Below are 27,782 nucleotides of genomic sequence, written 5' to 3' on the forward strand. Positions count from 1 at the left end.
TATTGTTTTAGTAAGGCTCTGCCCCACACTTTGGGAACCTCTGATTTAACCTTCATCACTTTACTGTTTTGGGAAGGACGGGCTCTTAAAATCATAGTACATAAAAATGCAGAAAGGGAGTGCCAAGCGAAGTCATTATGGATCTATTCCTTAAGAGACTCACATGTTTTGTTTCTGTATTTGTTTACTGTATAATGACCCTAGCATTACGTAACAGTGTATTATTTGAATGGTCCAAAACTCATCTTAATAGACTACAGCGACATGTATGTTTCAGTGCAGTAAAATAGGAGCTTGTGATACTTACTGTGTAAAATCAAACCAGTTAACTGCTTTTCTTCTAGTTAATCATTACAGTCTAAACCCTCGCAGACAGCGGCTGTGTCATCACAGTTTCTTACTCTCTCCTTTGCAGTAGCCTGCAGACACTACACTATTCAGTCCGGGACAAGCAGGCAAACTAATCGAACAGTGAGTCATGCAGCGTTTCACCGCAGCACCAGACCCTGCTGGTGGAGGAAAGCTGTTAATTGCTTTGGATCGGAGCACAAACCCAACATCAGCTCCGACGTGCGGACTGAGCGTCTAGAGAAGGACTGTTCAGTTTCTCTCGGAGTAATTAAGATCGGAAGCTGCACTTTAGAGTTGTTGTTGTTGTTGTTGTTGTTTTTTTGAGGGGGTGTGAGTTAACGACTGCGCGAAGGATCACCGACCTTTGAATTCAGTGGTGTCGCCATGCAGTGGAGGATGGATGAAAGAGAGCGAGCGGGGCGGGAGAAATATCACAGATGATGCGGATTCTGCACGGCGGGTTGTCTCTTCAGCCTCTTCCAGCAGCAGCCCTGCCTCCTGTAAAAGGTGTGGCTATCGTGGCTGTCGGCGACTTTATTTGTTTTGGTTGGCGACATCCTGCAGGGCGCATAGTGAAGCACTGGCACTCATGGCTGTTTAACAGGCGTTTACGCACTGATCCAGCTCAGCAGTAAGGTAAGACAATGCCGGTGTCCGGTCCTGTGCGTGGGTTGGGTTGGAAGAAACTGGTAGGTTTGGGTGACAGCACAGGAGTGTAGCAATAACTTGACTCAGTGAGCTTTGCAGAGAGATTTTGGGCTTAGGTTGTTGCAGGTGCGTCCACCTTGTGGAGAAATTCTGCGTTGCTTAAGGTACTCAGCAAAACCGTACATCATTACAATCCTGAGCTAGAGGACAGCGTGCTCCCGATGATACATTTCAGTATTTTCAGATGGAAAATGTATCGGTGGTATATGGTAGCCTGACTTATACTGTAATCCAACACCACAGGAAACTGTGTGTGTGTGTGTTCTGTAATGGAGGCAAGCTGAAGTGAGACTTTCTTTCTCTAGTGTGGAAACATTTTTTTTTTTTTACCACAGGTAAACACTGAAACAGTCCAAAAACAAACATTTCTAAAATGAAATCGTTGAAGGAGTATATTCCTGCTTTAAAGTGTTTTCCAATTCTTACCTTGAGTAAATCTGCAGGGGAAAAAAGGTAAACCTCTACTGCAGAGACAATATTTGCTGTGTCGACATGGAAACAAACAGATTAATTAAACCAGCTTCGATGCTATAACTTGGCAGCCCATTTATTAACCTGGTTACAGTAGCCTGTGTTGTCATGGCATCAGTATCCAAAGGCTGGATAGCTTGACAGGAATTTACATGTGCAGCATGATAACTTCACAGGGGACTGAGCTCTGCTCTCAGGTCAGCTGTGACTACTAGAGGCATGTGACACCATTTCATCACTGCTGAGCTTTGGATTATTGACCAGAGTTATCTCTCACAGCGGGTGTGTCATCACACACACACTCACACACAGCTATTTCTTCAGTCAGGTGGTCAGTAATGGCAAATGTGTTCCATGTTGTTGTTAAATTAAAGCATGCATCTCTTGGCGTTTTAAAATAGTTACGCTGACATTAAGTTAAGTGAGACGATGAGACAGGAGAAAGTGACGCCTCAATTGAGAAGGTGGGTTGTCACTTCAGGTGACACCATTCGTTGTTTTATTTGGCATCCTTACAGACAGAGTTTATGAGTTCTGATGAGTCAGTTAACTGCTATGTGTTGACTGAGCTTGTGCTTTTTTTAAATCAGTAATCGTTACCAATGTGTGTATACTACCATGTGAGCTTCATACCTTTTCAGTAATATGATGTTGGTCATTGACCTAATAGCTGTTTATTTAGTTTTATCTCCATATTTAAGCTCCTCAGTCTGTAAGTTTTAGGAAACCAAATCCTTTCTTCTACCATTTGTCTTCCCACGGCATTTAACACCACTTAATGTAGGAAAAGTACAATAGAATTGACAGTTATAATGTAAATGTTTTCTAATCAGCTTTGTCACTGTCACTATCTTTTTGCTCTAATGTTTTACATTTCTGGACATAATAAAACAATCTTCTCATTAACAGCTCCTAAACGTAGGTAAATACAACCTCAGATAAACAACGTCATGCCATATCATTATTAATTTAACAAAAAATGAATCCAAAACATAGGAGTTTGGGCAAAATGAAATACACTCTTGCTACTTCCAGAGTTAAGAGGGCAAACAGCAGCCCGGTGCTGATAATCAGATGCGATCAGGAAGTGTGGTGACCTCTATTAGAGCAGAAGGCCTTTTCAGCATTCAGGTATGTATAAAAACAGCGCCAAGGAGGAAAGACGTCAGCAATGGAATTGGAGAAGCAATTGTTGTTTCTGTTTCCTATCAATAAGGTAATTCAGTGCTGAGAAAGAGTATTCACAAGTGGAAGATGAATAGATTCAAGACAGTCTAATCAGGAATGGATGTCCCAGCAAATTCAACCCAAGGTCAGACTGTGCAATGCTCAGAGAAACAGCAAAAAAAACCCTCAAGAGCTACATCGCAAACTCTACAAACCTCACTTAGCATGTTGAAGTTCACAGTATGATTATAAAAAGACTGAACAAGTATGGGTTATTTACCTCTTTGTTCTAGCACAGCTAGGTTTGTAAAGTTGCATCTGAATAAACCACAAGACCTGCAGAACTACGTCCTTTGAACAGATCAAAGTGGAGACGTTTAGCCTTAAATGTACAGTGCCACGTTTGGTCATAACCAAGCAAAGCTTATGAGCCCATTTACTGCATACCAACTGCCATGCACGGTGGCGGAGTGGTGATGATTTGGACTTGTTTTGCAGCCACAGGACCTGGGCATTGAGTTGGCCATGAACCCCTCTGTATACCAAAGTATTCTAGAGTCAAATGTGAGGCCATCTGTTTAACAGCAAAGGTTCAGCTGAAACTGAGTCATTTAACAAAACAATGATGAGCATAGCAGCGAATCTACAACAGAATAGCTGAAAATGAAAAGAATAACAGTGTTGCAATGGCCCAGTCAAAGTCCAAAGCTCAACCTCATGGAAACACTGTAGTGGGATCTTAAGAGAGCTGTGCATATAAACAAATGCCTACAAATCTCAGTGAAATTAAGCAAGGTTGTAAAGAAGAGTGGGCAACAACCACTCAACAACAATGTAGAAAACGGATATAGTCATACAGAAAACAATTGCCTCAAGTTATAACTGCTATAGGTGGTTGTACAGGCTACAGTTTTTCACACACTGCTCCTGGATTTTGGCTTAGTTTAAAAAATAAATAAATAATGAAATAGTGTAATATGTCATGTGCCGTTGTTCATCTGAGGTTGTATGTACCTTATTTTAAAACCTGGAAAGGGCTAGATAATTTTTTATTATGTCCTGATATGTAAAACATTAGAACTAACTGTAACTGATGCTGCCCTGTGCGTATAGGCTAAATATTTAACAGTAAACGTTAACCTGGGCACACAGAGGAAGTATGAAAACAAGGAGCAAGGATGCTCAGCTGCATTAAGCAGTTGTACCTTTTTAAGCATTTCTAGTGAAGGACAGTCGTGCAAGCTTTCCAAGTGTCTGTTGCTGCCATTTCTTACCCCTACTTCTTGCACCAACAGGTGAAGCTCCATGTGGTACCGTTATCTTGATCATGCAGCCTCTCCCATCTCTATACACTGATAGTATTCCACAAAGTACATGGTGTGTCTGGCCGTGCAGTTTGCATTTTTATAGCACTCGAACATTAGGCGACCTGAGTTTAATCTTGTTATACATTTGGGTGGCAGTTAAATGTTAGTATGCTGAGGTCGGTCAGCACAGAGAAGAAAATAGCTGACCACTGGTGGTGTGCTAATATTTGAGTGTAAACGTAGCAAAACATTTATTCTGATTATGTGTGCACCTTCATGCAATCAGTCCCTAACTAAGCCTATCCATCTCTTTCTTAAGTGGGTGATGGCGACCCGTAAAGACAGACGTAGGGATCGAACCCCACTGGAGGAAAGCTATGAAGAGAGGAGCGGCGTCCCCTTTCTTGGAGACACCCTGCCCTGGAACTTGTCCAAACACCAGAGAGTCAAACGCTCCAAATCCGCCACAGCGGAGGTCCTGGATCCAGCTGACAGGGCTGTAATTCGCATTGCAGGTAGGGGGACTAAACAGAGTTATATCTATGCACGTGAAAGAGTGCTTACTTATTTAAAGCAGACATTTAAAACAAACTTAAATCTTGTATTTCAGTTGTTACAGACATATTGACATGGAAAACTGAAAAGGCTAGCTAATGAAGCCTTGTAGTAGTTAAGCTAACCCAATATGAATATGCTAGTGCTAATTTCCTTTGCACTCCACCTGTTTTCCCCATAAGCTTTTATTCTTATACCTGTATGTCATGTGATTTAGAGCAAGTGAAGAGCGACTAGCACTCAGAGCTCCAAAACAGCTATGTGTTGCTTATAGTCTTACTGACTGTCCATTCTGCTATATGTTGGCACTGAAAAGTTAGCCTGCTGTTAGCTAACAACGCCAAGTTGGATGTCAGAGGTCATTAAAACTGAACTCCACATGAAATATTTTATTTTCAATATGGAGCTATTAAATAATAATGGTCTGGTGTTTCAATTCAGTTTTAAATGCATTAAGAACTCAATACTATGCTGCAGTCGCATTAATAATGTTATTATTACTATTATTTATTTATGTATGTATTTATTTATCCAGGTAAAAGCCTCTTTGAGATTAAAATCTCTTTTCAAGTGAAACCTGGCCAAGAGGTAGCAGAGGCTGTAACACATAACAATATACCAAGAAATCAATACAACTGGCATTCAGTGTAGTGAACACAAATACACAAATCATATGCAACAACAGATCATTATGACTGTGGAACAGATGTGCAGCAATGAATAAAAAATTAGTGATTTTACGGGAGTAATGTGGAGCATGTGACTTCTTCCATGTGTGTACCAGTGGATGTAGTGGATGCCAGGCCGCCTATCCTTTTTAAATGTCAAACCTTAGAACCAGCAAAGAAAGAACATTATTCATCATGTTGACTCTTCTATTTATGAAAAGCAGTACAGAAAGCCTGCGTTAATTATGTCAGAGCCATTGTCCTCTGTGGGAATATTCTTGTTTGCACTCTGGGCAGAGCATGGAAGATGACAAAGTGTAGACAGTTTGTCATCTTCAGCGCTCTGCATAAAGTGCCACCTATATTGTGGCCTGAAATATTGACTGCTGGATTCCTTAAGTAACGAATTAATGTTAGTAAATGTACACATGGAAACGAGAAATAACTGTACTTTATAAAATGTCAGTGAAAAACAGGCACATACAAGCGCCTTCCTTGAGCTTCAGTCATTGCTATATGGGCAGGATGTAACACTCCTCTTGTTTCAATCCTACTATGTTTTCAGACTGCCAACAGCATTTTTAAATGCCAGGACAGTGAAACCATTAACCTTGTAAGAAATACTGTAAGGTTAAAAAGGAAACCAAGAAGTGCTATTTTGTACATGCATTACATATACAAGTCCCTGCCCCCCCTGCAAACTAATAATGGATTTTCTCAGCTGGACAGGTTACACATTACACAGTGAGGATTTAAGGTGATGATGATGATGGTGAGAGCTAGCCTTTTTCAAAGGTTGAGGTGTGGGTTTTTTTTCCCCCCGATCAGTGGGCTAGGATCATGTTCAAGTCATTTGTAGGGATTGTGGAAACACATTATTTATACTGTGGGTTAGCAGTATCATCACTGGTCCAAGTGTAACACAGATTTTAAAAGTCACATAAAACTGACTGAAACGGAATATGATATAAAGGAAAGAAAGAGTTGTCAGGTCATTATAATTTCTTAGTAATTATAAACACTTCTATAACAGCGTCTCGCTTTTATTAAAGGGGCATTCCCTGCCCTTCTGAAAAAAGAGCAGGGAATGCTCATCCTCAATCACCAAAGCAGACAGCACAACAAGGATAAAACCCGGTTTAATGTAGCACAGAATATACTAATTTTCAGTGTGCTAGCTTAGCACAAGTCTTTGATTGAACACAATACATCTGTGATCGAGTTTTGGAAAATTGTGCTCCTGTCTAGGAGGAAGTTTGTATAACTCAGGATGTGCATGCAGGTCTACAAAAGGCCTACATCCACATCCTGTACGTCTCTTTTCCCAGCAATCAGAAGGCCATGTCAGGCAATATCAGCACCCGTGGGTGAGGCTGAGCTTTTGTAGTAAGCTCTGATGAATGACGAGGTTCTGCTACAGATTTCCTGACTGTATGCAGATGTACAGGCCTGTCCTAGAAGGGGGATTAGAATAGACTATGCACAGTTCTTGTTGGAAGATGAGCACTCTTCACTGATCAGGTCCAATAGAATGATTATATAGCCATATGGAAAAGAGAGTTTTCAAAGGATTCTGCCCTCACATTTGACTCCAGAAGACATGATACTCAGATACTGATCAATACTAAAAATTGCTATTGGGTTAGGTACTCATTTGCAGTAGTATTGATACAAACAGTGCCATATTCACCTTCTCCAGCTGACAGACAACTTCTCATGGCACCGCTGGAAACATGCGTGCACACAGCCCCCCCAGTCACTAGCAGCTGAACACATTAATTAGTAGCATAAAAAACTTAGCAAAGCATTTTAAAGACTGACAACACGGTCTTTGTGATGAATTTTGATGTCACTAATACTCACATTTACTTTAAAGTGTTAAACCGGTAATAAACATGTGTCCAGCGGATGCATTAACATTAGCCATTTACTATTAGCAGTTACTCACACTGGCCATATGCTAACTTATTATATAATGTAAGGCTAATACTATAATGTTAATGTGGGAGCTAAGAAGCAAACATTATCAACATTATCTTCTAAATAGGAAGCGTTCATTTAACAGGAAGCACATTTTTTGTGTTTAAGAGAAACATAATACTTTTTAAAGTCCCAGGTTGGACCTAATAAAGGTCTACCAGTTGCTACACAGAAACAGTGGTCGCCTTCTGTACCTTATGGAAAGCAAAAATATGGTGCCAAGTCACCAGAAGCAGAAGAAATAAATACATTTGGATGGCGTTTAGATGGTTGATCTAATCTTTATTAAAAATATTTGTGCATTTATGTATCTTAATTTTGTGATTTTTCTGTCATTCTGTCATTTCCAAACTATAATATAGAAAATGGTATTAAATGTTTTCTTGTTCTTGTAATTAAAAATTAATGACTATTGTGAAAAATTTAAAATCTCATTAGCCTTTATAATTAATTGTATTATTTTAAGCAGATCAAGTTTGTTTTTGCTAACTGAACTGCACATAAATTTTGTGTGTGTGTGTGTGTGTGTGTGTGTGTGTGTGTGTGTGTGTGTGTGTGTGTTTTGCTGTTGGCTTTTAGAGCCCTAGCTGTATTTAAACGGCAAACATCCCTGCAGAGTACTCTTCAATAATTTATTCTGGAGTGGCTATGATCTGATGCTTAGACGATGCTAGGTTCAGACTCCATCTCTCTTCCACTCACATCCTCTTGCTATCTCTTTCTCATGCACACACACGCATTACAGTTTAATATAGCGATTTTCTGTGGAAATGATCAGTGCATGTGAACACAAGCATAAATATCTATTCTAATTTCGAGCTCCTACGTTACAGGAAAATCATCTGAGTCATCCACATCCCATTTCCTTCAGTTTATTGGTACATACTGTTACTGTACACTACACCATTAATTTGTGGAAGCTACTGTTATGTTGTGTATGCACTGTATGTTGTTGTGATGTAAAGTTTTCAAAAATATTTGGATGAGAACGTACAGCTAGAGATTTGCCACATGCTGCTTTTGCCTGCTAGCTACTTAAATTAGCAAGGTTCATCTGAAATTCACTATGATGTTAAAATGTTTACTAATTTTGGTTGGCCAAAATGTTTTCTACCAGAAAGACTGAATAGCCAGCCAATAATTTGAGGTCTTTAATACAATTGAGCACTGGGACCCACCTGGAGTCACTTAATTAAACACAACTTAATACATTTTAAAGGGGTTAGCATTCATCATTTACCATTTACCAAAAGAGAAGTTAACTGTAACGGCCAACTGTATTTGTACTATGCTGTAAACATGTGTATGTCTGATGTAATGTTTGGTGTTTTAGAGATTTGTCGCTTTTGTAACAAATGTGTAGTTGCAATTCAAATAACTTCAGTTTTTGGCACTTTTGACGTCATCTTTTAGCCCCCGATGTTGTTTATTAAGTGAGAGAAGAGCCTTTAAAAGTATGACTCATCTTCCAAACAAATGCTGTTTTTGTACTGCTGACAGTTACTCCAGACACATACTCAGACTCTTGCCCTGTAGCGGATTTTATACGAGCTGAATGCATTGACATTTTATTATAATGAGCTTTGGATTTTTATACTGTTGAGCTGATTCAGTTATGAAAGGCACTCTGAGCTGGCCTGCCTCTTTTGTGTGCCTAATTGTATTCCTCAGATTTTATAATAGCTTGTGATTGCAATAGCTTCTTAAATGTCCTCTATTCTTACATCTGTAGCTCCCTGCTCATGTGTGAACACAGCTATTGGCTTCCCTTCAGACAGCTATAACCCATTTCCCCAGCAGGTGGCACTTTCTGTTAACTAGCTGGTGGCCTGCTCGTACTAAAGAGTCGTCACTGCTTCTGGAAAATGTTTCTCATTCGACACCCGTCTCAAATAGCATCGACTACATTGTGTGTTCATTATGTGTCTGGTATTACAGAACTCTGCCTTTTTCACCAGACAGTATGCTTTCATTCTCATTCCGGACAAAACACTTTTCTTCTTTTTAAACGTTTGACCTTCATGGTCTTCCTCATTCTACGCCATATCAGGGAAGGAATGCTGCTCCTCACCATCAGTTTCAGATTCTGTGAATGAGCCATGATGGAAAAGCGTGGTGGGCTGAAAAGGTCAGGGCAGTCAACAGCAGCATGTCTGATCCACTGCTGCGCATTACATGTGTTTCTGTTGTGGATATCCAGAAGAGGGAGCCAGGCCTGTTTCTATGATTGTCTGTTACCCACAGTTTTACTGGGCAACCGTAACAGCAGCATTGCACCCGGATTGCACCATACTCAAATTGTTTCAGGCTTGGATAACTGACAGAGAAGAGCATCAAGCCTGGTGATCATCAGCTGACAAAAGTAGTCAAAAGTGAAAAGACACTAAAGATCACATCCTCACAGACTGTATAATAAGAGTATATAGATAAATATACCCAAGTGTACAAGTAATTACTTTGAAAGGCTACTATTACAATACAATGAAGGCAGAAAGCATTGTGAGATTTTGCTCTTTTGTCTCTACAGACAAAACCATTTCCGTTCATCAAAATCTAACAGAGGATAAGCCCTGGCTTAGTTAAAATGGACCATAAATTCTCCCTTAATAGGAGCTGCCACACTACTGTTGGGTTTTGTGTCATATTCCACAGCCAGACCGATCAGTCTAGCTGTGGGTCAGCATTAAACTCCTGCCTGTGCATGTGTGCACAGTCCAGGTGTTATTTGTTTCCCCCATGGTTTTTTTTTCCTTTTTCTGTGAGCTGTGCTTCGGTAATCCCCTTGACACTTGAAAAAAGATGTGCTGTGATTTGTGTGACTGCCGTCTCATTCTGGGAACCGAGCAGTGTGAAAAACATTATTAATGTTAAAGCCGTCGCTCTGAGTTGAATAGAATATCAAACAAAAGGAACGTACTGCAAGAAACCCCACACGTTACAGGCTGTTAAGTGGACAGCCGTGGAGCTTCTTTAACCACTGAAGATTGCAAGAAATTGTCTCAGTGGGGCATTTTGTATATTAAAAATGTATATCTACCTTTCAATTGTAAAATACTATTTTGATGAATTTTAATTTGTTCTATTTTATTTATTCTCGGTTTATTTCTTGTGACCCTTAATTCAATTTAATTTAATTTTATATAGCGCCAAATTACAACAACTGCCCCCTTGAGGTGCTTTAGATTGTAAGGTAAAGACCTTACAATAATAATGAGAAAAACAAAACAATCAGACCACCCCGTTTGAGCAAGCACTTGGTGACAGTGGGAAGGAAAAACTCTATTTTAACAGGAAGAAACCTCCAGCGGACCAGGTTAAGGGAGGGGAAGCCATCTGCCACAACCGGTTGGGCTAAATGGGAGGGAGACAGGACAAAAGGCTCTGTACTCTGAGTAATAAGCAGAGTATCAAGTGAAATGCAAGTGCATTCACTGTATACATTATAAAAACGTCCACGTGCAGGTTAAGCTGTTCATACAGTGAAACATCCAACTGCAGTTTCAGATTTCCTGATGTGGAAAGCTTGTGTGTGTAAATGAAAGAATGGACACTGGACACACAGGCCCCTGTGTGCACCTGTCGGGTATTGCTGAAGGAGATCTGGAAAACAAACTACACACAGGCGCCCATGACCACACATATACACACACACACACACGTTCATATACTTTTTCTATATCCTTCCTCAACTTTTATTTGACTTCACATTACCAGATTATCAGCTCTTAAAAGTAGCAGCTTGAGTAAGCAAACAGATGTCATGGAGCCAGATAAAGTGGTCCAACTGTTGGGGAGTGGACAGGGAGCTAGAATGATCCAGCAAGTTCGGAGTGAGACACTATCTTCTATGCGTCACCACTGCGCGTGTGAGAATGAGGTCATGAGGGCCAGCGTCACTGATCGTTAATAGTAGCTGATGTGTTAAAGGTTTAGCCTTGGCAGTCGTGTAGTTGACACTCACTCCCCACTTCCAAACACTCAAATCTAATGTCATAGTAATATCTAACATGATCACAAGTCTGACTGAGTCATTCATTACATGCATATATTAATGTCAACTGTAAAGCCCCAAATTAAATTCTACTAACTTCTGTCATAGTGAAAACATTTCTGTCTAATCTCGCCTTCTTTTCATTTTTTTTGTGTTGGATCTCAGAGTGGATATGCTGATGTCATCCTTCTGTTGCACCTCTCCCTGTTTTTTTAGGATACGTAATCTTTTTTAAAAGGAGGTTATGCCAAGTACATATTAGCTGGTATGTGTTCGCCGAGCATATTTGTAATTGCAGTTATCATATTTTTCTCTTCTTGGATTTCTGGGAAGTCAGTAACCACAGTGGAATTTGCACTCAAGATAAAGCAAAAATGTGTGTGTTTCTGCGATATTACATAATTTATGCAATATGACCTGACTGCCAGCTGCTCAATTTTTTTTACACATTTAAAAATTCATATTTTAATGGTGAAAAACTGTCAAGAATAATAAAAGAATACATTGTATGTTAATCAAAATAGTGACTAGAAAATATGAGTATAGGGGAAAAAACGGCAATGTGTGAGCTTTGTTCTTCAGAAGATACAGAAGACTTACAGTACAAGAGTTAAGCATAATGAAATTTCCTTTTGGATCTAGTGAAAAGGACACGGACGCACACACACACTGTCGCAATTCTCCAGCTGCAAGAGCAAAGAGTTTGGAGTGAACTTATCGCGTTTCCTCCCAGGAAAGTGTCCTGGCTGATGTCAGTGTGGCCTTGGCCAAAGAAACGTCGGACAGTCAGGCTGAGCTGCAGGGATTTTCCTTTTTCCTACATCACATCCCTACCATTGTGCTACAGGAGACTCCTACGCAAAATCCAACATGGAAACAGTGCAAGTGTGATACAGTGTTCACTTTCCTCCATTTTTATGAGGCTCTCCATCATAAAACGGCTCAACAAGACAGCATTGTTAGATCCCAGCAACTTACTTCATTTTCTGTGCATAGTATGTCTCTGCTAGTTGACATCAGTTTGCTGTCATCGCTGTTATCAATTATTTTTAATGCTACAGCCTGCGTAGCTATTAATCAAATCACGGTGTGAATTTTTATTATCCTTTGACACAAGAAATCTGTAAGTAACAAATGAAGCTTTGGCATAGGAAGGAAATTTGTTTTGTTTTCTTCTTTTAACTCCGTTTTTGTCCAGACTGTCATCGGCTCGGCCGGTCTTGGCATTTGTTGAATATTCAGTGGTTGCTCCGACTGTTTATGTTCCCAGTGGATGTCAAGGGCATATCTGCACTGCAACTGCAACTGAATGTATTTATTCATCATGTTGCAGGTGTCAACTTTCTGAGAGACCAGCTGAAACACAGCAGCTACCAGCTGGAGTGTGTTTCCGCAGCACATAGAGGGTCGACAATGTCTTTGTTATGAGATTATGTCCTGTAGACGTGGACTAAATGTATTAAATGTAGAAATCTGATTAAGGTATGGCATTATAGAACAAGATATGAAACCTCTTTAAATTAATGAGGAAGGATGAAGTATTCAGCCAGATTGGGTTCAAAGATATTGGGAGGAATTTAACTTTTTTAATGGATGTTATTTTATTTAATTAAAAAAAAAAAAAAACTAATGTGGAAAATAATGTTTGTTCTTCTGATATTTGGTTTGCCAGCAATGCCACACAACAGTGGCTCTCATTCTAAAGATGGCATAAATAAAATAAAAAACTACACTAGTAAAGAGAATAACATGGATCATCTTGTTAGAGTGCAAACCTTGGGTTCTGGCATTCATGTGGAAGTTACTTTGAAAGACACGAAACGAAACGTTGCACAAAAAAAGCTCTATTTTCTGAATTCCTAATGTGTTCAAAGATCTACAGAAGGTCTGATCCACCCACAGAATCCAAAGCATGTGCTGGCGCACTCCACAGAACACCCCAAAAGCTCTGTGGCTGCGCCCCAACTTCTCTGATGGGACATGAGAAGCAAGTACTAAATACTAAATATAAGCATGGGCTGGAAAGCAAGGCAACTTTCAACCTGGAAAGTGTTAAAATCACAGTTCAGAACAAATTTGCTTTACCATACACCATTTACTTCAGTTTCACAATACATTAAATATTTGAGTTCTTGCTGAAGTTCGGTCACTTACAAAGAAATGAACTGTCTCAAAGTTTTATAGTAGTTTAATTTTAATAGTGTTAATGTTGGTGTGATTGTTCAGTTAGTGGGCGATATCTAAAATGACCAATCAGCCTAGAGCTCCATGCATTGGGTGAGGATGACCATGAGAAAGGTGGTGCATCAGAACCTTCAGAGCAACCTTGCACATCTGTGTAAGCCTTGTGCATTTGTGTATTTGTGTAGTTGGTATTCCAAACGCTGCTGCCAAGGAGCTACTTCAAATTTCGTTGAACATCTGATGTTCAATGACGACAAAAGGATTCTGATTTAAATGATTCAGAGATGGCCAGGAAAAAGTGAAACCAAAATCGAGCTCTTTGGCATCAACTCTGAACCACTGCGCTTGGAGGAAGAGAAAATCTGAGTATGATCCAAAGAACATCATCTCCACAGTGAAGCACTGAGGTGGAAACATTATGCTTTGGGGCTGTTTTTCTGCTAAAGGTACAGGACGACTTCACCACATTGGACCAACCCAAGTACTATAATATTTCACAGTAGATGAGAACCTCCTTCTCTCACCTGATTGTAACCTATGATTACTATTCTGAACTAACAAAGAAGTTATCTGCTTGGCTGAATACTACTGTATGGTTAATGATTGTTACTGTGATACAAAACAAGTTAATCTCCCTAAAAGCACGCTGCCATTCAATATTGTTTTTTTCCACTCTGCAAGTGCTGATGATTAAGGGAGCTTCTGTTGCCTAAATTTATGTGTCGTTTCAGTCGAGCCCTCATTAATTACTATTTCATGATACCAGAATTTTTCTAGCATTTTATGAGGTTACATAAACAAGGTGGTGGGAAATCTTATGCTTGCCATCCATTACAGTTGAATTCATCTGAACCAGAGAGCCCTTTGCTGCTGTTCCTGCTGCTCTCTGTGAGTGTGTGCTTGTTTCTTCCAGCCTGTGTGTCTTTAAGAGGAGGAGCCTGACATTTATATTAGTATTTCTGAGCCAGACTATGGGAGGGTATGGAAGAGAAGGGAGGCAAAGGGGTGTGTGTATGTGTGGTGACGCTGGGCTGTGGAATGAAGTTTCGAGCCGTGGAGGGTTCACACACAGCTGAGAGACCAGACAGAGGACCGCACCGGTCTGCCTCACATACATCCAAACACACAGAGGGCTGACCCAAAAGGAAAGAAGAGGAGAAGAAGGAGAAGGAAGGAAGTGCTGGGATGGCCATGTATGAACCTGCCTATCTGCCTCCCAACGCTGAGGAGCAGGACTTCATCCAGGCTTATGAGAACGTCAGGGAGAAGTACAAAGGTGGGAGAGTGCGCTCGTGTTATAGGAATAACAGCATACGCACATCTCTAAGTGATCGTCAAGCATGTGTCTTTGTGTTTGTATCTGTCCCATTCATTTGTCTGACTCAGCACAGGTGGGATGCATGTGCCTGTCTGCTGTGCTTTTAAAATGTGCCGGCTGCCGTGCATGTTTCTGGAGCGGTAGTCCTGCATGCTCCATCTCTTGACTGCTGAGTGTTTTTTATTGATTGCCACACATGTTGGCTGTCACTTTTCCACACTATCTCTGCTGTGTGTTTGTGTGCATTGCAAGAGTGCAGTGGATTTACAGGAGTGCTTCACTCAGTGCTAACAAACAGCCCGCTCTGCTCACCTCTGACCTTGATGTCATTATGAGACTTTATTTTAAAGTCTCGGCACTTTGCCCATTGCAGCCTGCGTCCAGCACAACAGAGGGCATTAACAGGTGCTGCTAAGCAACAGTGAAATTCATTAATGCCCCACAGGAAGAACTTGCTTTTCTTCTCAAATTTTATCCCATTATCTCCCCTTCTGTCTAATATTTCACATGGTTTACTTTATTTGGAAATGTAATGTGCCACAAAGGTTAATCAAACAAAGATCAAGATGAGGAGGATAAATTGAAAAAGAAAAACATCCATACAAGAGTCATCTGTCACAACAACACATCTCCACAACTGCTTTCACTTTCTCCATATCAGAGGAAGTCAGCAGCATCCTCCAGGTGCTTTCACTTTAAAAGTTTTCCTTAGCTGCCACTCTTGTCTGCGGCTCATATGTCGGTCTTCTTTCGCTTTTCCTTGCGCTAAATGTTTTTTCCTGTTGTGTGTTTCATCTCCTCTGTTCCAAAGGATCATCAGGAAGAGCAAGAGCTACTCTATAAATATTGCCCCAGTTTTTTCCCCCTTTGCCTCTCTCTTGTTGTGAGAATCTGGCGGCTGTGCTTGTGCTGAATCACCATTGCTCATTTTTCTGTGTATCAGCATGTTTTTCTTTGTCTGGGTCTCTTTGTGTACACGTTCCATATCTTTAAAATAATGCTGCCAAACTTGGCATTGTTAACATCTTTGAACCTTCACTGTATTGATTTTCAATGTCTGTGTAATTACTGTAAACAAATGGAATGAGTGCAGAATACTTCGGCGATGACCGAATACTTTGGCAGTAAGACATCCCGTTGGCCTTCTCCAGTGGGAATTGGTTGCGTTTAGCTGGGAATTCAGACAGGTTGGTTTTTGACACAAAACTGCTGCTCTACTGTTATCAAGTCTCAATGTTTTATGGGTCTCGGCAACACTGTTGCTGAAATAGAGGCTGATAAGAATTTGTCTTCAAAGCGTAGTGAACGTGCCACAGGACAGGAGACGCGCTAAAACTTTTTAGCAGTTAAGTTTAGAAAACTATGTCGGAAACACAGACGCTGGACCAGATTTGCCTCATTTGTGCATGGGTCTGTATGTTTCAGTGTGTGTTTGTAATGCTGCTTCTGAACCAGGAGGTAATGGGAAGCAGAAGCTGGCTCTGTGGCAGGTGTTTATGTTCCAGACGTTCCTTTGTGTTCCTACCTCAACAGCGTCTGTGCTCCTTGCAGATCCTGCTCTCCTTATAAAGGCACAAAACTCTCCGACTTTGTCACATTCCTATCTCTGATTTTTTTCATATTGTTTTTAGACATGGATATCTTGCAAATGTAAATAACAATAGCAATTTTTATGCAGAACCTGCAAGGCTTTAGAAAGTACTGTATTGTAGTTCCTATGAATAGAATAGGCTACGTGTCTGTATTGGCTCCATGCGGCATGGTTGGACAGGTGTATGCGTGTATGTTTGTACCTCCCAGAGCTTAATTATGAAAATTATTAGGTTTGTAAAGCAGTACCCAGCAGTTTTAAAGTCTGTTTCTCACATGCTTATTTGTATCTTTGCAGAACATAGCCACACTGTTCTAAATACCCGTCCCTCTCCATATTCTCTGCATACTGACCCCATTTTGTGTTTAAAGACAAATCAGCCACTTTGTCTTTTTTTCCCCCACAATAATGATTTATTCCCTGCAAGATCTACACTGGATCAAAAGACATGCTAATGTGGATATTTGCTCTATGCATTTTGCAATAGCTCATGCTAAAAGCTTTTTCATGACAGCGGGTGTTTACTTAACATAGAAGGCTGCCTCGTGGCATCTTTAATATGCAACCATGCAAAGAATCATTTGCCTGTGTAATCACTGATACCTTTGAGATACAGCACACGGTTTTCCAGGTGTAGATTTATACCCACCTGGGTGCGGTCAACCTTTTGCTGTTGTATTGTTCTCCTCATTGGCATAACTGATGTTATAGGAAGAAGGAAGTGCTAAGATTGTGTTTGCTGATCATCCATATGTTCGCACTTTCACTGTGAGTATGGCTTAATCGTTTAGCTCAAAGTTCTGCACGATCTCAGCCAACAGACCAGTGCATGATGTCTGTGGGCTGTGCAGCCCTAAAAATGCAAATACCAGCAAGTAGGATTCGTGGGACGATAGATTCATGGAATTAAACAAATCCTTAAAGTGGAGTATGATGGTGTAAAAAGTCTATGGACTGTTTTGTAAGATGCAGTAAACAATTATCTACAAGACTGTCCCACGGATATGGATACACTTCTTTGTGGAATATAAGGTGCATTGAAAATTCACACTCTACAACTCAACCTATATGCAGCATCACAGAGGCTTAGCTAGATTCGTGTGCTTTTTTTTTACCCCCAGGAAACCCCTTCACCACTCATTCAGTTGCCATTTTAAGCTAGTTCATGTGTGTCCTGGTTCCATAAGCCGTGGTTCCTCTATCTTTGCATGCTGGGTCTATTTTTGCTGGATAGGTTTGCATCTCTGTAAATGAATAGCATGCTTTTGGAGCTCATCCAGAATATGACGTACTGAAACCTGCAGATAGAAATGGTTTAATACTTATCCTGGAGAAGTTGTACTAGGGGTAACACAATGAGGTAGAACCACAGATCTTCCTAACCCCATATACAATTGAATCACCAGTTAACATGAAAAGCATATCTTGTGCTGTGTGGAAAAAACAAAACAAAAAACAACCCATGCAGGCACAGGTAGAACATACAGGCCCAACACAGAGAGGCATCAGCTGACAAAGAGATCCAATTGTACCTACTACTAACTCCTAGGAACCTTTGAATCATCTTTCATTTGTTGATAGTACGATAAACATCTCCGGTGGTCCTAATTTACAAAGAATAAGGACTAGAGCATGACACTGGATTTGGGATCAGCCATATTTTCCGAATGGGTTAAAATAAAATTATAGTCTATTAGTCAGTCTGCTCTTTCTAATGTTACTCACTGCTGTCTCCTTGCCTTTTCTGAATTGCAGCTGGTTGGATGGTAAAGGCCTGGCTGTCATCCCACTGTCCTCTAATGCAATTTGTAGCAGCAGCTGATGCCAGTGTTACTAGGCCGCCTGAGTGGGGGATTGCCCTGTGCAAGTCGGGTGGACTTCTGAGGGTGCGCAGCCATGGCTGGCATGCATTTTTGCCCCAGTGGGTGTCCTAGAAGGCCCTGTCCTATGCTCTGCAGGGCTTAAAATAAACCCTAAATATAGCCGTGGCAATGTTCAGTCAACCAATTAAACTGTTATTTTTGGCCAGCTTGATTAGTTGCTATGGGTAATTTAAATTCCAGTTTCTCTTTGGCTGAAAAGTATCAAACAGTTGTGAATTATTAAGTAGTACTTTATTTTTGCCATACATATCATGGAGATGACTTTACAGTGCATACATGCAGCATATGTCTTTATGAATGACTGTAGCAAATTCTATTTACAGTATGCGTGACGTGAGAAGCAGTATGGGAAGTGGTTTGTCACATACACATTTGTGATGAATGAAGTCTTTAAAAAACCAAATGACAAATTGGTGTGTGAGTGTATGTGTTAAGTGTATGTCTGTTTAAAGCCACTGAGTATGTGTTAGTCATTCTTATCTAGCACACACTCACTAATAACTTGTCAGATCTCAAAAGTTTTAAATGACAGTTTCCGTAACATTTTCTCAGCTTGTTTCAGCTGGTTGCCATCTGTTGAGTGCCTTTGAGAAAAGCACTTAACCTACAACAACTAGATATGAGTACAGTTGCTTAGAGGTTCTGTGAAGCTGTTGTTGAGTGTCTGTACTTTTAAATCAACTTCAACTGTAATAGTGTGCTATAAACACATTTACAAGTGCCCACATTTTTCTTGTGTATCTATATATATATATTTTAATGCTCTGCAACATTTAGTCAACCTGTGCTATGGTTACACACCTTTCTGCTTAACATTGGTTCACCATTGAGTCCCAGTCATTGATTTTCCTAGAATTCTTTTCATTACAGCCCTGATTTGAAACAAAATGGACAAAACTGGGCAGAATGAGACTTGCCACATCTTCACTTTAGCTTAATTTTCTCAGTTTTCAGTTGTTGGTTCTGAAATTTGCACAAGAGTAGATACTGATATCTCTGTTTCATTTATGGAGGATTTGCATCTCCTTCAACTGCCAGGTATTATCTCTACACTTAGTCTACAGCCACGCCAGCTGCTCTGTGAGACTGTACTAATTACGAGTTCAGGTCACGTTGGATGTTTTGGAAAGGGTAGAGAGATTCTTTTGTAATTTGTTTGGTTGTGCAAGCATTGCAATTAAAACTACTATGCAAAAAATACTATACTATATATTTAAAGGATATAAAAGGACATTTAAAAATCCTAAACAAGTAAAAAAAAAGTTTAACTTAAAATAAATGAATGAAGCATAGCTGTTAGCATGCTAACCTACCAACAGTGTTTGTTTTAAGTTACTGAAATAGTGAATTGACATTTAATAATTAGCACTAAACACAAAAAGCAACTCAAGCAGGAACCTCTAGGGCAAAAACTAAGCAAAAGTACTTCTTTGAATGGCCACTTGAGGCTGCTTCAAAAGCATGTTTAAAGACTGGTACAGAAACTAAGCTAGCTAGCAAATGCTAGGTTGGGTTGACGGCGACTCCCCAAGCAATACTCTGTCATATCAATATGTTCACATCCATTGTCCATCATGGCAACAGTTAAAATGCCAAAAAGTCAATATGCTCCTTGCGCTAGCCTTGTGAAGACATCTCCATGGCTACATCTTTTATCGAGCACTGTCATTGTCATTGTCCATATGAACTAGCTTTATGAAAACTTCGTTCAGTATCAGTTTTTGAGTCATTCATTCAATTCTAGAACAGAATTGAATAGAAATATCCTTCATTTTCCCTCACTGGGGAAATTTAGGTATTCTAGCATCAAAGTGACAGATGGATTCATTTACTCATTCATTCACCCAGAAAGGCACAACTTTGCAGTTCCCAAAGTTAGAATGCTATCTCACATGATTTAACCTACCTTCTGCCACACATGAGACAACTTTTAGAATCTTAAATTACCATGACATCAGTTATATGGTATTCTGGGCTAGCGGTAACATCAAATGTGGGCAATTTATTTTCCTTCTCTTGATGCAGTTGGCTGTCTTTTCACTGGAAACTACTCTGGCTACCACTTCTACAAACAGAAAATGCTGAATTCTTTTTGAAGTCAGCCATACGCAGATGTCAGTGCCAGGTGAAGTGCTTGTGGAAAATAGACCGTTGGTATAAAATCTGTTGATCTGGCTTTTTTTTTTATGTGCGTCTGTTTACAAATGTATGACATTTTAGGGCTTTCCTCTAATATCAGTGTAGCCAAATGGAGCCCTTTTAGTGCTTTCAGTTGCCAATTATCCACCAATGAAACCAAAAGGAAAAATCTAGGTCATGGAACTTTACTGTTACTGTATTTCCACCAAATAGCACCACACTCAACCGCAGGGCGTGACATTGTTTAGCATGAGGGTCACAAAGGCCCTTTAGCTAAGCTGCTGTGAGAATTGCTACATTTGGGTGGGTTTTTCCTTTTCTTTTTTTAGTTATTATATTTTTCGTGTGTGTCAGCTTCCTGTTGCTTGGGATAGATCAGCAGTGACACACAACTCAATTGAGAGGTTACTTTGGGGCAGGGCTTGATAAGTAAAACTCTGCTGGGATCCCTTTAGGGCCTTTTAAGGGAGAGAGTGAGAAGCTTCAGAGGGATGTTTCCCCAGTCTGTCGACCTTCCTGTCAAATAGTCAACAGTTTTCCAGAACAGAAGCTGCTGTTCCTTTATGCCTGAATCTCTTGTGTTTTTTGCCTGTCTGTGTTTGTGAAGTAATGAGAGCAGTAAATAGAGAGACAGAAAGGAGAACATTTAAAAGAAAGTATGTTTACAGGAGGCAGGGAGTGCGATTGGATGCTAATATTTACAGCGATACAATGTCATTTGATGTGTTTATTTATGCTGAATGGGATGGATGTTTTGCTTTGTAGAAAATCATTTAGAATGATGTCAGCCTTCATGAACTCTTGGTTGAATTTTTGTGGGTTTGGCAGTCACTTCTGTGAGTAATATTAAAGCTCCACTCACAGTCTGAAAAATAAATGAGATGATTAAGAAACATGAATTCAGTTCAATTATACAGCGCCAAATCACAACAACTATCGCCTGAAGGCACTTTATATTGTAAGGTAGACTACAAACTGTAGGGAACCACAGAGTATTTACACAAACCTCTGGATTGGCTACACTTGAACTGTAAGAGAGAGAGAGAGAGAGTTTCTGTCTATTAATTTGGGTTTTATCTTGAAATTAACTGGTTTCGGTAATCAGGGTAAACTGTAGCTTTGTTTGCACACTATCTAATCATTTAACTTTTATTACTTGGGAAAGAAGAGGGGAATGTCTGGCAAGGCCAGTGACCGTGTAGCCTTGAAATGTTGCATCTGTTAAAGTTTTTGGGACCTTGAAAGTGTCAGCATTCTGACAGACTGGTCTACCCTTGGCTTCAGCTGCAGGTGCATGATATGCACCTAATTTTCTTTTGCTTGTTCTCCAGTTGCACTCATGACTTGTGATTTTATTTTTATACTGTGTAGTATTAATTCACAAGAAAATGATGGCTAAAGCTATAAAATAAAGGCAAAAATTGCAGTAAACTGGAATTTTTTTTGACATCCTAATCATTCAAGGCTCTACAACCATTAATACATTTAGTGTCTCTCCACCTCTCTATAGTGCATGTTTACGGTCTGGTGCAAAAAATGGTTTAGGTTTCTTATTTTTATTATTTATTTTTATTGTCTTCTTGGGAACTGTATTTAAATAATAAATATATATATATATATAATTTATGAATATAAACTTTACTATTTCATCCAAATATGATGACTTCTTGAGGACTAACTAGGTCACACAGATCTTTCTTGTGGGTCAGATTGAGGTTCACGTGGTACAGAAGGTCACCTGTTGATCAGGTCGGTGAGTCGACATCTGATACACTCAGGGTTCGATATCCTTGGACAAGATACTGAACCCTGACTGGAGTAACAGCGCTGTATGATTGCGTGTGTGAGATTGGGTTAATGAGAAACTTAGGAAGATACATTTTCAGTGCCCAGCTAGAGTAGAAAAGCACTATATGTTAGTAAATTGCCAATTCATAAAAGTTATGCATTAGTAGAATTCTTTGAACAACAGGTGGGTGGCAGCTAGGATGCTAGTTAGTTTTGTGGTTAATTGTACTAACAACCCAGCCAAGAAGTCAGTTATTCAGTTTTAGTGTGTGAAACTGTAATATTTTATTACTCTGACACTTTATTCTATCCAGGTAAAATCTCTTTGTTAAGAGTGACCTGGCAGCAAAGACAAGGGAAAAAACAGCATCCAAATTGGAGTGAAATTTCATTAACACTATATTCTTAGTCCTTTGAAATTGACTTAAACTCCCTAATTGTAACCTCTTCTGTCAGTTTCACGGAGGTGTTTCTTACTGTGACTGCACCTTGCTACCATCTCATCCAAAATATGGTCACTTCTTGTCTAAAATTCAAATGGCGGCAGCAATAGTGCTAAACCTGACGCTCCAAATGAGACTTTGGACGACCTTTAGCTTCAAAAGTTAAAATGATGCCTCTGGATAAATACGTTACATGCATTTGGTCAAAACCCAGTTAGATTCCACCTTTCAAAGTCATTCTCCTCTTTGAATGTCTGACATGCTGAGTCAGACAGATGTGGATGTGCTCAGTGCTGCGCAGCAGTTCAGTAGACGGATGATTGTGGCTTTTAACTGTCCTGATGATCCTATTTAATCTGACGTCTTGTTTGCTTTTAGACGACGTGAGATCTGCTTAAACAGCAGATTGAGTGGCAAATGTCAGCTCACTCTGTCTTCTCATATACTGGAGCTCCAGACCTTTCAGCTCACAGCTTACCAGGGTTGGACGGCTTTACTGCTTCTCTTTTTAAACAAATAAGGAGTCCTGTGGTATTTAAGCATTTATAGCTTCTCCATGATTTTTACAAGGACTTTGAAACACATGGTTTTGCGGCTTGAGAGGGAAAAGTCAGTGTGGAAAACACATTTGTGTGGAAAATAATAACGTTCTAACACCTGGGTTGTGTCTGACACAAAGAGACTTTGTCTCTGCTGCTTTATAATGGACGGCAGGGCTGTGAGGCTTTATTAAGTCCAGTATTAGTTTGGGACTGTAGCTTCAAGGCTCCAATGAGCTGTGAAAAACTTAATGAGGAGAACAAAACATCCTGGAGCACTGTGCTGCAGCTTACCTGACACAGTGTTGTGCAAGCATACCGTGGCTACACCATAGTATAGATGGAAAAATAGCTTTAAAAGCAGAACCTCCACTTCCAGAGAGAACAGGGAAAACCATCCCTCCCCCTCATTTCCCAGCCTTCTCTGGAAAAAAGAAAGAATGAAACTGGATTTTTTTTTTTTGCATAATTGTGCATTTATGTGACAGATTACTCTCAAACACAAGTGTTTTAGGAACATTTTTCCCTTTCTTTAAGCATTCACTTGGACCTTGTTGCTAGTTCTGTTATGTGTCTTCATTTTGGATGTTACGATTCAGAGCACAGTTACATATTTCACTTCAGGCCCTGAATCCACCTTGTTACTGCAAACGTAGGCTGAAAGAAAGCAGAGAAAAACAGAACTGAAAGCTGAGAGCACACACAGAAACCAAAGTCCCATCTGTTTCACCGTGGTTGGAGTTAACAGAAATCTCTGTGTCCAGGGTGAAGGAGCACTCTGTTGAGGGAAGACAAGAACTTTTTGATAGCCCGGAGCAATTACGTTCACATTGAACTCTTTCCAGATTTTTTTCTGAGTAAGTGGAAAAAACTCCTTTTTTTTGCCAAGCAGACTTCAGGCTTATTATGTTCCAAGTGAGAAAGAGTAAAAATAGTCCTTAGCACATGATCTGATACCTGTTAATTCATATTACCAAGTAATGATGCTCGTGAGCAATCATTTGTGAATGTGTATAACTTTCCATCATTTCCTGACACTCAAAGGCAGTGAGTTTATTGCTGGTCAGTGGTATTCAGAGCAACTGGAGCTGGATTGTGTGACAGTCACCAACACAAGCCAGGAATGTCACGGCAGGTCACCCCACACAGCTGACAGTGGGGGGAATGTGCCCCACGTGTGCACACACTGTCATTGCACATTAGGTTTCTCACTGATCTTTCCACATGCACACGCTCTCCCTCTGGGACTGCAAGCATACCACAACGAGTAACTCGTTGCATTTTCCTCTGTTAGCGGCTGACTTAATCTCCTCCTGGTCAAAGACACCAAAGATGGAGGAGTGAAGCTTGTTAGCCTTCCACAGTCAGATTCTGTGAGGCTTTGACAGAATATGCAAAAAAACTACCCTAAATGGCAAACTCGACTCCTCCGTTTCACTGAAAAAGGAGCTACACAGACTGGACTTACGTAAAAGGCACGACTTGCTTCATAGATAAAGATGCTTCTCAGATGATAGACTGCTGTAAAACTAAACACGGCCTCATGCTTTTGTGTGTCTCCTGCCCGCTGGCTCTCTGAGGGGCGTGTCTGCCCTCCCAGGAAGCACAGGTCAACAGCAACCCTGGAAAAAACTGCCTGTTGTTTGTTTTCTTATCTGAAAGTTCAAATTACTGCCAATTCTGGCCCTCCTGTAGGGCTGTAGCTACACTTTGACACGGCTTAGACACTCCAGTTGCTCCAGGGCAACTTCGAGCCTGGTGAGGGCTCGAAGTTTGAAATGTTTGGAAAGTGAATTTGGAATGAGCTCTGTGCGCAATAATTTAGCCTTAGTTAAGTTGTTACAGCTGTTGACATTGTTAAAAGAAGGACTAAAGCTGATTCCATGACCTCCTGCTTACATTATTTATGTTTGGCCTTTACCATCATTCCATGAATTCACAGCTGAAGGCCAGGAGAGATGTGAGAGCACATTAACATAGCCAGCTGACATACTGCATATAATGTGCTCAAATTCGTGGTACAGTTGCAGCTTTTTAATTCTACTGTCAACTGATAGATCTGATTAATTTCAACTGATTTTGAACTTTACAGTATTACATTTAAAAATTTGTGATAACCTGAATTTCATAGGGGGGGGAACAACTGACATATAAGGGTGTTTTCAACAGGAAGTGCACTTCACATGCAATCAGAACCAGTGTCCTGTATTACCAAACAGCACAGAAGGACACATAAATCAAGTTTAAGGAAACTGAATTAACATGTGAAACATAGCCAAGGAACAGTCAGAAGCACTACTTTTTTCTCTGGTCATGAGATCTGCTAAGTTATAGTCATGGTAAAAGGTTGTTGGGGGCCCAAACTACAAGGATTCTCTGTGGCTTCCAGTAGGAGGCAGTGAGCTGCTGGCATTGGTCATGGAATAGAGACAGACTCACTGGTGTCAGTTTTAGGAGAACTGAAAGCGGCTCTGGACGAATCGATTTAAATCTGTCAGACATGCGGCGAAAGTCCCACCATCCATCCTGGGAAAGGAGCATTACGGGCAGTAGCCAGAGAGACGCCTCAAGCAGAAACTCCCTGTCATGTGTGGTGAAGACAGAAAAAGATGATGAGGCACTCTGAGAGTGTGGGAGAGCAGCAGGACAGGAAGGAGAGAGACAAAGTGCTGAAAGACAAATCAGTTTTCACAAGCAGAAATTAAGAGGCAGACAAAGTAGAGGGTAAGGGGAGAGGAGGATTGGATTCTCTCTCCTCTCACTAAGCATCGATCAGTCGTGGTTGGGTTCACGCTTGGCAGCAATTTGTTTAGATGAAGCGGCGTGTAAGGTGGGACCTGTTGTTGCAGCAGGCCTCTGGTTTTAATTTTTGGCCTTTAAAAAGGCTGTTTCTGCCAATTCACCGACGTGATGCATGAGCCAATTTATACTCACATTGTTTGGAGAGAAACATATGTGTCACGGTATTAATATCCTAGAGCTAGATATTGTTTCCCCCACTGTTGCTTCTCTGCTTATGTTGGCTGACTGCATCATGGCTTTACAGAGTAAGCACAGCCCCTGGTGGATCATTGTTCTCATAACAACAGACCTGATGATCAAAAAAGCTGACAAATGGACTTTTAAGGAAATCCCCAAGGATTTAAAAAAAAGCTTTGGGTTGACATCAGGAACAGTAGCTGAAATAGCGGAGATTGTATTCCAGAGTGGAGATCAGTGTGTGGATTCCAGGCTTTGGATTAATGTCCTCTGTCTCAATAGCTGATGGGTTCGTTTAAACAAAGCTAAAATGACTGCATCGCTCCAGTGACGCTACTTAGTCCAGTTCCAGCATAGTGAATCTCAGTGGAAGCCAGTGAGTCAGAGCGTGGGTGGGGTGGAGTGGGGGGGCAGGGGGAGACCTTTGGGGACCCATTTTGCTCCATGTCAACCACTTATACTTTTTCATTTAAATGACTCCCTCTTTTCCTCCTTTCTGTAAATAGAATGTGACTCAGAGATAACGTTCTTGTGCTCGCCTCTCCATCAATCATATTTCCAAATCTCAAGAAGGTAGAAAATTATAAAGGGAGCCACCTGCTGCAGCCGAAGGTCCACACGAGAGCTGATCTCTGGTCTTTAGCTGCCTTGTTTTTAAGGTCGTGTTGTCTCAATTCTTAGAATTCCTCAGGAGTCTTGTGTGTAGCAGTATGGTAGGAAAAATCACCCTCCCTGAAGACATTTGCAGGCTGCTTGCTGTTTGCCTGTCAACATTAATGATAAAAAGAAAACCTCCCGCTTATGCATTTTCCTGCATTATATACATAGCCTGTAAAATCACAAAAAAATAATGATGAGATGGTTTTTAATCAAATTAAAATAACAGGAAACTTGTGATAAACTATGGAAAACAAAATCTGCTGAGATCACACTGGCACTGTTGACAGGCTGTGTTTTGTCAGGTTCAGTCCATTGGCTTAACTATTTTATCACAGACAAACACGCGGGCGATTTCTCTTGATGGGGAGCCCGGTCTCCTGCTGACTGCTGCCTTGTGCTCTAAGCCGGTACATTGGGCCGGAGGTCTGAGTGGCTGGGTGACCTCAGACAGTAGGAATGTTTTGTCTGGATTGTCCACAGCAGGGCTACCGGTCTGATGTCGGTGGAGCAGCAGAGCTGAGAGCCAGCGGGACTTTGAAACACTCAAAGGGTGAAAGTATCAAAAATTGTGGTTGGTAAAGTTGTATGGAACAATAAGAGGCCACATAGGAAATAAACAAACTATCAAAGTGGTATCACTGAAAAACAGCTGTCCACGTGCTGATTTGAGGCCACACAGTTGCACCTAATTTTGTTGCTGAGAAACAAGTGTTTGCTTAACCAGATCCGCAATGAAATTTCAACTGCATCACTACAGGGGAGGCAAAGCTGTCTGTTGTGTTTTTGTAGCTTACTGCTCATGGAGCAAGCACCTATAGTAAACATTTATGTAGCACAATCAAATGTAATCCTATTGGTTCAGAGGAAATATTTTCCATTAGTGATCATTCGAGGTGACTTTGGTCTATATGAGATTTTCAGGATACTGAAAACATTAAATGTATAGCAGAAATGCCATGGCAGAAAAAAGTAATATTTATGAGGTCTTTGGACAGGATCATCTTTATCATCTTCATGAGAACTTTTATGACCTCAGAAATGAAAATATTTTGAAAGCTCG

General features: G+C 40.5%; 1 protein-coding gene across 6 annotated transcripts in view; it reads left to right on the forward strand.

Annotated features, from left to right (window-relative positions):
* The first annotated feature begins 524 nt into the window (after positions 1-524).
* Positions 525-27,782, forward strand: part of plecb (plectin b) — a 130,156-nt gene continuing 102,898 nt past the window's right edge. For 2 of the 6 annotated variants that reach the window (XM_042212752.1, XM_042212753.1), the window contains exons 1-2: positions 525-987; positions 4,324-4,519. In XM_042212752.1, coding sequence (XP_042068686.1) covers positions 4,330-4,519 — 190 coding nt within the window. In that variant the 5' untranslated portion in view covers positions 525-987; positions 4,324-4,329. Of the gene's footprint in view, positions 988-4,323; positions 4,520-14,378; positions 14,659-27,782 lie in introns of those variants that run through there. The other 4 variants (XM_042212758.1, XM_042212760.1, XM_042212754.1 and 1 more) reach the window with 3 other exon arrangements.

The sequence above is a fragment of the Haplochromis burtoni genome, unplaced genomic scaffold (assembly GCF_018398535.1).
Source record: "Haplochromis burtoni strain Fernald_Lab_line unplaced genomic scaffold, NCSU_Asbu1 Contig_392, whole genome shotgun sequence".
Lineage (NCBI taxonomy): Eukaryota > Metazoa > Chordata > Actinopteri > Cichliformes > Cichlidae > Haplochromis > Haplochromis burtoni.